Source organism: Pseudorasbora parva, chromosome 2 (genome assembly GCF_024679245.1).
Source record: "Pseudorasbora parva isolate DD20220531a chromosome 2, ASM2467924v1, whole genome shotgun sequence".
Lineage (NCBI taxonomy): Eukaryota > Metazoa > Chordata > Actinopteri > Cypriniformes > Gobionidae > Pseudorasbora > Pseudorasbora parva.
In genome coordinates, this window is record NC_090173.1 from 39314495 (window position 1) to 39329046 (window position 14552).

At 36.9% G+C, this 14552-nt stretch overlaps 2 protein-coding genes across 2 annotated transcripts; both read left to right on the forward strand.

Moving 5' to 3' along the window:
- The first annotated feature begins 2120 nt into the window (after positions 1-2120).
- Positions 2121-6304, forward strand: arpc1a (actin related protein 2/3 complex, subunit 1A). The gene is made up of 10 exons (XM_067419929.1): positions 2121-2302; positions 3331-3420; positions 3526-3630; positions 3730-3952; positions 4040-4147; positions 4249-4461; positions 4583-4658; positions 4768-4961; positions 5695-5785; positions 5898-6304. The coding sequence occupies exons 2-10, from the start codon at positions 3357-3359 to the stop codon at positions 5934-5936; spliced, it is 1113 nt and encodes a 370-aa protein (XP_067276030.1). The 5' UTR covers positions 2121-2302; positions 3331-3356; the 3' UTR covers positions 5937-6304.
- Positions 6305-6671: 367 nt separating this feature from the next.
- arpc1b (actin related protein 2/3 complex, subunit 1B) lies at positions 6672-14407 on the forward strand. Its single transcript, XM_067419942.1, has 10 exons — positions 6672-6828; positions 7459-7534; positions 9670-9774; positions 9865-10087; positions 10802-10909; positions 10997-11203; positions 11285-11360; positions 11438-11634; positions 13908-13998; positions 14092-14407. The coding sequence occupies exons 2-10, from the start codon at positions 7471-7473 to the stop codon at positions 14128-14130; spliced, it is 1110 nt and encodes a 369-aa protein (XP_067276043.1). The 5' UTR covers positions 6672-6828; positions 7459-7470; the 3' UTR covers positions 14131-14407.
- Positions 14408-14552: the final 145 nt, after the last annotated feature.

Below are 14552 nucleotides of genomic sequence, written 5' to 3' on the forward strand. Positions count from 1 at the left end.
TTTAACCCAGCACTTTTTAGAGTGTAGGGTGGCTCTCCAAGAGAACAAGATAAAGGACAAAAAAAGCTGTGTTAGAAAAAAGCTGTCCTGCAAACAACAGAAACGGTAAAGAATATATACATTTTTAAAAACATAATAAAAAACTGATCACTATTTCCAAAGAAAAGAGTGATGCCAAGAAAAATGGTATGCTCTAAAAAAGGCTGTGTTAAAGACAACCCAAGTTGGGTTGAAAATGGACAAACCCAGCGATTGGGTTGTTTTAACTGAGCGGTTGGGTTAAATATTTGCCCAATGTGCTGGGCAGTTTTTTGTAACTCAACTATTGTTTTAAAAGTACTTTATGGCTGGCTTAAAATGAACCCAACAGACACACTTGCTAGAAGGCAATAATAATAATCAAAAAGTGAACATTTATAATTTATGTTTATGTTTAATCATTATTTATCAAACTTTTAATAATGTTGATTTATTAAACATATCAATAAATATTAATTTCCAACATGCTTTGGGTTCATTTTAAGCAAGCAATACATTCTATTTTAAAATAAAACTACCCAGCATTTAGCCCAACCGCTGGGTTAAAACAACCCAATTGCATTCTATGTCGGTGTGGTTTTCACTTTTAATGAATTGCATTTATTGCATCTCTAGGAAGAAAATTAATTTGCAGAAGCGGAGGAGCTAATGAACCAGCTGATGATGAACCAGCAGAATGAAAGCAGCATGAAAGAACAGATATCCAGGATATGGAAGAGCCATTAGAGGGGGAGGAAAAGTGCGCTGCCAATGTTTGAAGAGCTCAAAAGATCAATCTAATGAGAAGGGACTTGGAAGAATGGGAGTCAAAGTCAGAGAAGGAAAAACAGGTAATAGCAATCAAGGATTTCACTCAAATATGGCTGTAAATTCCCCACACATCTGTTATTACGTGAAATCAAGAAAACATGTTATTGATTGACAAATTAAAATAAAGTAACCTGATTATCATATTCAATTATTCAGTTTATTGGCTCCAAAATAACTGTTGTGGCTCTTTAGGGCCTGGGTGCCAAATTGCACACTTTGACATGAAGACCTAAGCCAATGGGATGAAAGCATTGCCAATGCTCAGAAGGAAAAGAAGCTTTAGCAGGTAAAGAAAGTCAGACATACTGATCAATAAATCAAGCTGTTACCACTAGAAAAGTAGATCCAAAGAGAACAATCTATCTAGAGTAGGATAAGAAGACTTGATCTCAACATAACGAAGAACATAAGAAATGTGACCAGTTGCTGAAAGACCTTAAAAGCACTCAGGAGGAATACCATTTTTAGATGATAGATATACAAGTTTATGAGGAGTTTCCTCCGAAACTGTTAGGAAAGATCAAATTGTAATATGTGGTATTGCAGGCTCTCTGCAAAATTTAGAAACTCCTTATGCTTGCATCTGTAAAGGAAACAACATCACCGTACAAGTTCCTCTAAGCTAGCCTGAAGGAAGAGGTCAGAGGTCATGCTGAAGGTTTGAGGACCAAGAACAAAATGGAGATGCAGCTGGACAATGGTACAGTGAGTGTGACCTTCTTTGGCCCCACTTTTTTAATGAAATTGTGTTTTGTATGAAATATAAAACTTTTGAAAGTCTTTACTTTAACTTTTGATCAATGCTCATTTGCTTACATATAAGTATTCATTTTTACTCACCCCGAACTGTAATTTGCATTTGTATGTAATATTTTGGAATTTTACAATCTCCCCTGACAAGTGATGTGTTTTTTTCTATATTTTAGAATATTGAAAATGTGCACAATCCATACCATGTTAATCAAAGTGAGTAGCAATGTACAATAACATTACTTTTAAAAGGGAGAGGTCATATTTTGAACAAAAAAACTAAAAAAAAACTACATTGCAATATTGCACAGATATTTAAGGACTAGTCCTAATCATAATAATACGATTAAATTGTGCCCGTCTAAGAACAAAAGTTGCACATCCTTTGATCAACCCTGCTGGGCTTGCCTGCTCGTACACTCCAGTCGATGGTACACTCCCATCCCTCACCATTGTCTTCTGAATGACTTGGCTATGAGTTCACACGGACACGCCCACCGTTCTGCCGTGCGTACGCATGCGCGCTGAGCTGTGTGCCATTTCCTGGATTCCTTGACAGGCCGAAATCAGGGAGCGAGAGAGCAGTCGGAGTGAATTCGTGTCGACTGTCCAGAGTCCGCGAATTCAAGTCCGTCCACCAGCTGAACAACCGAGAACGAACATCCTTACTAATAATTCCACAACAAGCGGAACATCGGTTCAGGTAAACGAGGGCCGTGTCATGCCTTTTTCCGACAGCAGGGAGCGGACTGAACCGGCATCTTGAGCAAGGCCTTCCTGATCCTCAAATTTAAGACCACGAACATTGTGTAACTTCACTCGCATTTTAACCGTGTTTACAGTTATATAAGATGCTACAGATCTTTATCTTTAAATCCGGAGACTCTTTTCTAATTTTCTGTGTAATTTTACTTGAATTAGATCTGTTTTTCTCGTTAGCTTTCGGCTAATGTAGCAGGCAGACAGCTCCCGAACAGAAGCCCACGGCATCAGATATTGATCTTCTGCCTCACCCACGCCCTGAAACCGGGAACTGACAGCCGTCATCTGGTTTTGCCGGTTAAACGGGCCATTTTTGCTTTAGTATTATGATTCCAAACAGAATACAGTGCAGTTCGGGACATAGACTGATAGATGTGATTTAGCTTCTGCTTGGCAGTTTATCAGTTCTGGTTTACATTATGTTTTGACACTTGTGAACCCATTTACAACTAACTTATCGTTAAATCCATAGAGCATCGGGTTAGAGCATCCACGACTTCGAGTCTAGTACTTTTTTCATAAAAAAATAATAATAATAATACTCGCAATAATTAATTAATGTAAATTACAATTTGGCCTGTTAATTCGCTTTTTTCCCCCTCTCCTCCAAAGTAAATAGTTTAAAAAGAAGCCAAAATATCAAGATTTGCATGTCACTAAGCAACGTACACAAGGAAAGCCAGACTGGATCAGCCTGTATAAGTGGAGTGGAGCTAGAGAGAAAGATTCCCATCTCTGCTTTCGGAATCACTCCGTTTTTTTTAATTAATTTTTTTACATCTTCTGCTCTTAGCAAACCGGTTAGAGAAACCCTGCATATATTTGTCCTGCATGATAAATAAATGTAAATGTCAAAACTTTTTGATCACAGCTTACCCAACAATTGTACACTTAGTTGTAATATTCCTGGCATCTTAATCAAATATGATGGTTTTATACAAATATGTTTTTGTTTGTTTGTTTTTTCAGGCTGAGGTGCAAATTATTTGAAGATAATGTCACTCCACCAGTTTTTGTTGGAACCCATCACATGCCATGCATGGAACAGGGACAGGACCCGTAAGAAAGCTTTTCATTGCTTTTTATTCATATATGTTGTCTGTATCCATGGTTTTGTAATTTATAAACTAATGCCTCATCTCATGTTTTGTTTTTTAATGACAGAAATTGCTATCAGTCCAAACAATCATGAAGTCCATATATACAAGAAAAGTGGAAATCAGTGGGTGAAAGCTCATGAATTAAAAGAACACAATGGGCACATCACAGGTAAAAGTCCATGCAAACTGAATGTTACGTTTCTTAAGTTACTCACAAAATGTTATGTTGAAATGGCCTGTTAACCATTGTTTTTGTGTTCTTTTCAAGGCATTGACTGGGCTCCTAAAAGTGATCGTATTGTGACTTGTGGAGCGGACCGGAACGCTTATGTATGGAGTCAAAAGGACGGCGTGTGGAAACCCACCCTTGTTATTCTCAGGATCAACCGCGCTGCCACGTTTGTGAAATGGTCTCCGCTGGAGAACAAGTTTGCAGTGGGAAGCGGAGCACGACTCATATCCGTTTGCTACTTTGAGTCTGAAAATGATTGGTAGGTCACAGTTGATATATTGAGCTTCATTGATTGATTGATTTGCCTTCCAGGTCTTGTGCCTATATATTTTTTTTATTTATTTAGGTGGGTTAGTAAACACATCAAAAAGCCCATACGTTCAACTGTCCTCAGTTTAGACTGGCATCCAAATAATGTGCTTCTGGCAGCTGGGTCATGTGACTTCAAATGCAGGTGCGACTTTCAATTTTGAAGCTTGTTAACTTAATGTCTCTGAGCATAGAAATAAACCTTTTATTAGCTGTCTGAATCATATTTGTGTGTTTGTTTCTTAGGGTATTCTCTGCATACATCAAGGAGGTGGATGAGAAACCAGCTCCAACCCCATGGGGGTCCAAGATGCCCTTTGGGCAGGTGATGGCAGAGTTTGGTGGGGCAGGAAGTGGAGGATGGGTTCACAGTGTCTGTTTCTCAGCCAGTGGAAACAAACTGGCCTGGGTCAGCCATGACAGTACTGTCACTGTAGTGGACCCCACAATAAGCTCAACGTGAGTGTGGTTGGCGTGTTTAGAAAAAAAAGATTTATGATTTGCTAGTAGACCCTTTAAACCATCCTGGTTGTAATATGTCATGCTTATTAATGACTAATAGCTTGCTTCTGTTTTCAAGGCCAAGTCAGTTGAAGACAGAATTCCTTGCCCTTTTGAGTGTGACATTTGTTTCTGAGAACAACATTGTGGCAGCAGTAAGAACTTTATTTATTAATTTATTGGTTGAAACCAATTTTGTTTGTTGTGTTGTACTCTTGAGGTGACGGCCTTTTTCAAGAGCTAATCTAGAGTGTTTTCCATTAGGGTCATGACTGCTGCCCAATGTTGTTCAGTTTTGATGATGGTGGAACCTTGACCTTCATATCCAAGTTGGACATTCCAAAGCAGAGCATCCAGCGCAACATTTCTGCCATGGAGCGCTTCCGCAACATGGACAAGAGGGCCACCACTGAGGACCGCAATAACACCCTAGAAACCCTGCATCAGAACAGCATCACGTAGGCCAAATTAGTACTTATATATATATATATATATATATATATATATATATATATATATATATGGGGGGGGGGGGGGTGTTATTTATTATACTTAATTTAAAGTGTATGTGTATATATATATATATATATATATATATATATATATATATATATATATATATATATACATACACTTTAAATTAAGTAAAATAAGTTTACTTAATTTATTACTTAATAAATGAAGTAAATACATAAATTAAAATAATTTATTCAATTAATTAAAAGGCAGTTTGAAGGTAAAAGATTTTAATTGTTACAAAAGATTTATATTTCAAATAAATGTGTTGCTTTTGAACGTTCAATTAATAAAGAAATCGGAAAAAAATCAGTTTGCACATAAAAAAGAAATTTAAATTCACATTGATATCAGAATCAGAAATGCATTTTAAGCAGCAAATCAGCACAACTGAATGATTTCTGAAGGATCAAAATTCAGCTTTGTCATCAAAATTATAGATTACAAATACATTACAATACAAAAGTTATTTAAATTGTAATAATTTCACAATGTTACTGTAGTTTTGTTCAAATAAATGCAGCCTTGGTGAGCAGCCCTCAGATATGAGACTTTCTTACAAAATTCAAACAGATCACAAGCTTTTGAACTGTGTATATATAAGTTAAACGTTTTTCCTTGTAATTTTAATTGTCCTTGTAACGGTTATAATTATTTATATTTTTTACTTTGCAGCCAAGTGTCTATATATGAAGGAGACAAAAGAGATTGTCGCAAATTCTGCACTACAGGAATTGACGGAGCAATGACCATATGGGATTTCAAGGTTTGTATTTTTTTATTATTATTATGATTCCTTTAACTTTTAATAATGTGGATATTTCAATAAGGTGTAATTTTATACATTTATAGTCAAGTTTGCTTAACTCTTTCCACAGACCTTAGAGTCTTCAATCCAGGGCCTGCGGATCATGTAAAACTCACACTGATCTAGCATGACACAGCACAAGCAATGCAGCTTGAAGACTAACAAGGAGATTTCCGATAACACTTCTGAAAGTTTTTAAATAAATAAAAAAAAGCACTGAGCAGTGGTGTGAACTGATGCGTGACACTCTTAAAAACGGGAAAACACTAATGGAAAATGGGGTTAGGATCTTTGTTTTTCTTTTTGTTTGTTTTTGTTTTTTAAGAAAAGAAAAAAAATCTATGCCAAAGCTGGCACCCCAGCAGTGTGTGACAGTTGATCAAGATGTTCTGGCTCTCCAGGAGAACTGGAGAGGAGTTAAATTAAAAGGAGAATTTTATGTAAATGGTCTGCTAGAAATAAATGATGTATACTACACACCAGTTGTGAATGTTGTCTCATTTTGTTTGATTCAATGTCTTTGTATCACTGCGATTGACTGTCTTTTTCATGCTAACAGGAAACAACTTGGCTTTCAAATGCAACTACATATACACTGTTCTCAGTTTGCAACCAAATTTTGGGTTATTCCGTTTTTGTAAACTATTACAATGTGCATAAGGATTCATTTGAAACAGTTTTGCTTTAGTTAGTAACCATAAATCAGCTGTGCAGATGTAAGGCTTAAAAAGAACATGCAACTGAGGAGAATGTGAAGGGGAGTTGAACTGAAAACCCTCCTTAGCAGCAGTCAGCCGCCCACACAAGGAAGTGGTTCTATGTTTCTAACAGGGAAGGGGAAGTAGTGCATATTTGGAGAGAAAAACGACCAAGGAAATACTTTAGTTCATTCAGAGCAAAGCCAGCGTTTGTGTTGACTGCTCAGAGTCCACGAACTCGGGCTTCTGTTGCAGGCTTTATCACCCCCCTAAAAACATTTCTGTGTTTTTACGGTTTCCTGGGTAAGTAGAATAACATATGGTTTGGTTTATCTGAATTTGGAAGATTTTTTTTTTTTTTTTTTTTTTTTTTACAGCTGTAAAGCAATATGTAATTTTTTGGAACGCTGGTGTTTGTGCGACCTCACTAACATGCACCAACATGCAGAATGACATCTAGAAAAGTATATTTCATTATTCATGTGAATTTGTAGCTGTATTAAGAGATATTTTACTGGTCTACTTGACATTTAAAACTCATTGCTGCAAACTCTCCCAGCAGAGACGACCGTTACACGTTTTAAACGGAAACTAAGATAGCAGAGGTGTTTTATGTGTTTTTCTTGTAAGTGGGCAACCGAGCATCTGGCTTCACATTCCTTTCTGGTCTGGTTTTAATTTACTACAAACATTTTGCTGTTACAAAGAAAGATTTATTTTTTCCTAAGTATGACCTACAGGGATAGAAGCCAAAAACAGGAAAGAAAATTAACAAGAGTTTTAGTAGGAAGTTATAAAGTTCTCCATTTTAGTGATATGTCTCTACGGAAGTGAACAAACTATATGTAGTCATGTTGTTACCAGCTATGTGGTTTAGCTCAAACATAGTTTTTACCATTTCATCTAAAAATTAGTTCTGTGTCTAATTTGCAGGATAAAGCAATCATGGCTTATCACAGTTTTCTTCTTGAACCTATCAGCTGCCATGCCTGGAACAAGGACCGAACTCGTAAGTTCTCATACTCTTTGCAGCATCTTTTGGGCAGTTCCCAGTCTCTAGGGCTATATATATATACTTTAGCATCTGAACTTTGTAATCATGTGGGGGTGCATTATTACTGAATATTCAAAGGATTCTGTCTCCAAAGCTTATTTGATAAAGAATCAAGTATGTCTTTTAAGGATTTTTTCCAATGTTTAACATTTCCCCACAAAGACTCTTTCTACCCATATTACTTTTAACTTTTGTTCATCATGTGAACCACCATTTGGCCCTTGAGAGCCCATTCCTGGATGTTTACATTATTCTGCTGAGAGCTGCATTTTTGGATGGGAATCAGCACATTCTTCTGGAAAGTTTGCAGAAAATACAAAAACGGACATACGTGCAGCATGCACACTTGCTTTTATGATTTTCTGTGCTTTATGATGCCAGTTAGAACCCTTCAGCATTAAAAGTTAAGTGTGGCTGCTTTCAAAAGCCACATAAGGACTTTTATGTTTTAATTAAGTTTAAAAACAGTTTGTCTTTAAAAACAAATCCAAAAATATACACGTCAAAGTTGTGTCTTTTGCTGCTGCCGCCCTGCTTTTCTTTCCATGCTGATGAGAGAAGCAGTAATGACTAATTCCCCCCACACTTCCTGTTTTACCATGAATGGTGCTTTGTTGCTGATGTCGTGTGTCTTTAGCAGACCGCTGAGCAACAGTGGGGAAATGAGAATGACTTTTAGTTTTAACTGCTGCTGTTAAAACCATGCATGTTTTCTAGCTTACCTATGAAAAGATGTGGGAGCACATCTGCTGTAGCAGGAAATAGACAGTGTCTGAATCCAGCATTGGGCCTGTCCCAATTACCTGTAGTCTTTGCACTTGACTGCTTATCTACATGACACATTTCCGGTATTTGGACCAAGTGTTCATGTTGGTGTGAAGATTGCAAGCGTGTTTAAAACGTCTGATTGCCCAAAGGGACACATTTACAACAGTGCTCTAAACATGTAAAGTCTTTACAGAACTTTTACACATCTTGCTTTTTCAGTACTTTGCACTTTAAAATAAACTTGCGAGTTCCTGAATACGATATGATTGATAGGATATGCTTAGTTCTCAAATTCCACTGAGAAGCAGTATCGATTAGCATTTTTCAGACCTAGGACAGTCTTGTGCACATATTTCCTGTCACGTGCACGTGTTCTCAATTTGTCAAGAACACAAGTGTTGGTATTGGGACAGGCCCAAAAGCCTTTGTGTTTGTATCTGAGATCTCTGAATAAACATGAGTGAACTTTGCAACGTTACTACTCTCAAAAAAGGTTTTCAGCACAACTAACAACAAACACAACATTGACATGAATACAGTAATAGTTTCTGATGTGCAGTTTAACGGCAGTTTGGACAAGTGTGCACTGCAGATATACGTGTGATTGACAGATCTGAACACTTATAAAGAGTGTTCTTTGATCGCTCTCTGTAGTTTAAACATTTAAATAGCGACATGAAGTTGATCATTTTTTAGTCACTTGCTTGATTTACTGATGCATCAAGACGGCCAGCCACGGGACTGACAGTATTAAATGATTTAGAAAGAAAGTCTGTGTGAACTTGAATGATTAGCTACACATCAGAAATCACTGATCCCAGATCAGGCATTAATGAACACTGATACTCTCTGTTTGTGGCGGTGCTGTTGAATCCATAAGTAAAGCCTGTGCTGCTGACATCGCGACTGATAAACTGAATCCATTCTCTACTAATTCTCTGGGCGGGCAAAGCAGAGGAAGGGGAGGAAATATTTCCTTTTATGACGTCATAACAGGAGAATTCAAGATCAGCATTCAGATGCTGATCAGTCAAGGTGCAGATTCAAGATCAGTCATTTTCTCAAAGGCAGAGAAAGACCTATCAAAATTTCTAGTCACTTGGAGACAGTATTCAGGCTAGGGGAACTCATATTAATGTTGAAAAACCTCATAAAGTGAAAATGTCATGCATGCCATGGGACCTTTAAGAGATTGAGCTTGGTCTGGTGATAGCCAGACAAGTTAGCCATAGGTAATGCCATAAAACTTAAAAAACAAATATTAACATATAAAAAAAACAGCAACTCCAATCAATTTTGTCTTAAATGTCTGTCTCCTTTAGAAATAGCACTGTGTCCTAATAACCATGAAGTCCATATCTACAAGAAGGATGGAACCAACTGGAACAAAATCCATGTGCTGAAGGAGCACAATGGCCAGGTTACTGGTAAGTTTAGAAGGTTCATCTGACCTACACGGTCCCAGAGCATTGATGTGAAAAATACAATGTCATCCAAGATGTTTCCTCATCAACCAGGCATTGACTGGGCCACTGAGAGCAATCGGATCGTCACCTGCGGCACTGACCGTAACGCATACGTCTGGACCCTAAAGGGAGACGCATGGAAGCCCACCCTGGTCATTCTCAGGATCAACCGTGCTGCCCGCTGTGTGAAATGGTCTCCCAAAGAAAACAAGTTTGCTGTGGGCAGTGGCTCGCGTCTGATCTCAGTGTGCTATTTTGAGCAGGAAAATGACTGGTGAGTATCAGGCAATAGAGATAATATTAAGCCTTTTCTGGCAGAACAAGGCCAGGTTAATCTACTCATGAGGCAGATGGGCTCTTTCTTGCTTTTAAATGACTCAGTTTAAACCAGTGTTGAATGATAGAACCTTAATTTATTAGTAAGGGATAACTCTTAATTTTTCTGTAATTTAATTAGTTACTTCTGATTTAATTGCATTAATACTGTACAGACTATAGAACAATTATATACAAAATATATATAATAATAATAATAATATATAAATACTTTGGTCAGTTCAATACTTTTATGTCTATTTTATGTTTGCTGAACTGAAACAATACAAGGACAAACATAAAACTGCTTTTTAAGGTTAATTTGGAATTTAAAAATTAATAATAAGTAATTCCATATTTTTTGCCGTGTTCCTAAATGAATCTTTTTGAAGAAATGATTCTGTAACTCACTTGTTTAATTCCTGGATGAATGTGTTGATGGAATGATTTAATGACTTTAATGACTTACGACTCATACACACAGCCACTTGTTTCCTGATTTAATATTTTAAAAAACCAGTTGAGTGAAAAAGTTAATGACTCAGTTATATTATTATGCTGAAATTGATGCTACATATTTGATTGAGTCATACTATTTCTGGTTGGGGTCCCCGCAAAATCCAGTTTTACTGTGTGTATCCAAGATATTTAAAGTTATTTCTTGTTATTCTAGGTGGGTGTGCAAGCACATTAAGAAACCCATCCGCTCCACCATCCTTTGTTTGGACTGGCACCCAAATAACATCCTTTTGGCAGCTGGATCATGTGATTTTAAATGCAGGTTAGGTTGATTCTGATCTAAATTATTATGTCTATTTTATGAATATGGCTGTTACATTAACTTGCTTTCTGTTAAATCCCCATCCAGGATCTTCTCTGCTTACATAAAAGAAGTAGAAGAGAAGCCTGCTCCAACAGCATGGGGCTCTAAAATGCCCTTTGGAGAGGTCATGTTCGAATCTACTGGTACTTCAGGTTGGGTGCATGGCGTCTGCTTCTCGGACAGTGGGAATCGCGTGGCCTGGGCCAGCCATGACAGCACAGTGGCAGTTGCAGAGGGAGGAAAAACTGCTATGTGAGTATTGCCTTTCAAATCTGGCCCAGTGAATAACATTATAAGTCATATTTACCCAATTATTTCCTTTAATCTCACCAGCTGCTCCAGTTTGACTTCAGCAACCTTGCCTCTTCTATGCGTGACTTTCATTACTGAGAACAGCCTAGTGGCAGCTGTAAGTATCTTCAGATGTCAGACCTTGATGCCAAGGTGATCCTTTTAGATTATCCCATGATTTTCTTATCTTTTCAGGGCCACGACTGCTACCCTGTGTTGTTTGTCTACAATTCAAGCAATGCAGCCCTGTCTTTCGGAGGAAAACTTGATGTGCCCAAACAGAGTGCTCAGAAGGGCATGACGGCCAGAGAACGCTTCCAGAACTTGGATAAGAAAGCCACCACAGACAGCAAGGAAGCAGTCCTTGAGTCTGTGCACAAGAACAGCATCAGGTACAGTGTGTTCTACATTGTCTGTTTTCTAATCTCGTTCCTTTAAGTTTGTAATTTCTGTTACACTATGACACACTAAAAACGAACCACAAACATGATAATCATGATAATCTTCCCAAACGAACACACATTTTATGAATTTTGAAGCCTATAAAATCGGTATAAGTAAAATAAATAAATAATTAAACCAACTACACCACAGTAACATTCCCTGTCACCACCACAATTGCGAAAATGTTACCCTGAAAGAATAGTTTGAAAATGTAGCTAGAACACGATTATAAACACATTGAGTCTGTAAAAGCGGACTTGTGAGTAACGTCAGATGAGTTTAGCCCAGGGCCGGACTAGGACACAATTTCAGGTTGGGAAATCCTACACCCATCCAGGCCATCTTAAGCACCCAAATAAAATTTAGAAACATGGACAACCCTATTTTTTCCCTAAATAAATAGAGGCTTTCTCTAGAACGGTACCCTCACTTCCCTTTTCCTTTTCTTAATTTTCCCAAATATCTCTGTCTCTGCTTTCCACCAGGATCATCAGCCTACACTTAGTAAAGAGGAGTGCTAGTGTTTTTGGAAATTTAAACAAAAAAATTTCTCGTACCTGTCTCTTCTTCACCTGTCATCTTTTCTTTGCCTCCACCTTGGTGCAAATTATCTACCTTATTGTAGTTTGCCTCCCCAGAATCTACATCTATATTTGTAAAAATCAAGTATTATGTATGAATAATTTTTTTTATCTTAAAATTACTTAAATATCCAAAATATAGCAACGTAATATTTCATACAATATGTATGTATATTATATATATATATATATATATATATATATATATATATATATATATATATATATATATATATATATATATATATATATTTCCCCTTATTTTACTTCTGTTCCCTGTCTGGCTGAATCTTATGTGTGATCCCTGGACCACAGCTAGTGAGGTATCTTTACCTTCATTTGATAAAAAAAGAAAAAAAGGGAAAACATGTACCTTACAAATGGACAGCCATACAGTCATAATTTTCTAAATTTCCTAAATGTCAAAATGTATCCAATAACTACATGACACTATTTAGAAAAATCCTAATAAAATGTTGCATTATTTTTGCTCCTGTCTCCCTGTTCCCATAGGCCTACCTACCAAATAAATGTGAATATTTGTCTGCTAAAATGTAACTTTACACCAAATAATATAAATTTTCTTTAGCATACAGTATTTTGAGTGACGATAGTAATAGGATAATATTTGCTAGCAGTTCAATAATAGTTTAACGAAGAAAAAAGTATAGTATTGCAGGTGAAACTGACCTGGATTTGAAGCCCTGGCCTGAACAAGTCTGTAATTTTGCAACATTTCGCTGCTTCTTCTTGACTTTGAGTGCTTTCTTTCTCTTTGCCCTTTCCCTATCTGCTCCACCTGGCCGCTTTCTCTCTATCATCCGGTGCTGCTCGCATTTCTGTTTAACTGTTTGGCTGAGGCGTAAAGTCGAATCGAAATTGCCAGTCAGGTCATTTTTAAATTATTAACAATAATATATTTATTGAATGCCGAATTCGAAAACGATCACTTTAATAAAGGCTATAATATAAAATAATAATTATTATTTATAAAATAAAAGAAAAAGATAAAAAAAAGAAAAAGAAAAAAAACGCTGGCTGGCAGCAGGCCAAATTAGTCGCCAGGCCACCGGGAGTTCTCCTTCGGTGCTCCCGATGGCCAATCCGGACCAGTCACTGGCAACATACCTATGTAGCCACATTAAACCACTTGTCATTACATTTATGTACTTATGTACATTTATTTACACTGTTATTACATTTATTGAAATAATCAAACGCTTTAAAAACAGCAAGGGTATTTGTGAAAATATACCTATTTCAGGCATTTGGCTAAAAACACATTCGAAGATCCCATTGACTTCAGGAGGACAATACAACTAGAAAGTGCTCAAACGCTAACTAGCTTCTTTGTTTTGGCTTACAATAACGTGTCATCGCTGCTGTATACATATCCGTGATCCCTGATTCCCTGCAGCACTTAATCCACTTGTTATTAATAAATCGTGACGCAAGGAATGCGAGCGGATTAATTAAACTGATGTTGGAATGCCCCGCCCAGTAAGGTTGCGCAAACTAACAGACTGCGTTTCCGTTTGATGCTCTGCAATTTCAGACTTCAACATCAAACATACATCTACAACAATAAACATATAGATAGATATATTCATGCACTTTGCTTTGTTTTGTTCACTTCTTAGCCAAATCTCAATCCTTAATGGTGGAAAAGCCAAGTGTGCCAAATTCTGCACCACTGGTATGGATGGAGGCATGGCTATTTGGGATGTAAAGGTAAAACTGGTTGAACTCTTGAGCATTTCATAATCATTATTTAGTTTGGTAAAAATGCACAAGTGCATAAAGATGATTTTAATTCTGTTTCAGACCCTTGAATCTGCAATGAAAGACCTCAAGATTGTCTAGACACCGCAGACTCAGAACACAATGTTTCCAGTTCAAATTGCTTGCTTTTTTAATCCCTTTAAATGCAGTTGCCTGTACCTTTTTTAACCAGATTGTGTTTTAATTTGTTAGTGGTTTAAGGATTGTATACTGATGATTCAGGAAACTGGTTCTGGATGAACCAAAAACTGAATTTGTCTCAATGTATATGCTGGTCATAGATTGCTTTTCTTCAATTTGTCCTTACATTGGATTTTAATAAACTGCAGTTGAAACGAATAAAATAAAAATGACTACCTGCTGGCCTACTGAATGTTTTCCTGCATTAACCCAGTACTTTCAATGCAACTACCTTGTTGAAATATAATGATCATTAAAGATCAGTGCACCACTCTCTAATTTAATTTAAAATGGATTGGAAAGAGAGCAGGAAAAAAAAATCA

What these genes read in the sequence shown, in the direction of transcription:
- arpc1a (XM_067419929.1), top strand. Translation starts at nt 3,357, where the DNA reads ATGTCACTCCACCAGTTTTTGTTGGAACCCATCACATGCCATGCATGG. An exon ending in ATGGAACAGGGACAGGACCC is followed by an intron (nt 3,421 to 3,525) that starts GTAAGAAAGCTT and finishes TTTTAATGACAG; the next exon opens with AAATTGCTATCAGTCCAAAC. An exon ending in TCATGTGACTTCAAATGCAG is followed by an intron (nt 4,148 to 4,248) that starts GTGCGACTTTCA and finishes TTTGTTTCTTAG; the next exon opens with GGTATTCTCTGCATACATCA.
- arpc1b (XM_067419942.1), top strand. Translation starts at nt 7,471, where the DNA reads ATGGCTTATCACAGTTTTCTTCTTGAACCTATCAGCTGCCATGCCTGG. An exon ending in TCATGTGATTTTAAATGCAG is followed by an intron (nt 10,910 to 10,996) that starts GTTAGGTTGATT and finishes ATCCCCATCCAG; the next exon opens with GATCTTCTCTGCTTACATAA. An exon ending in GAGGGAGGAAAAACTGCTAT is followed by an intron (nt 11,204 to 11,284) that starts GTGAGTATTGCC and finishes TAATCTCACCAG; the next exon opens with CTGCTCCAGTTTGACTTCAG.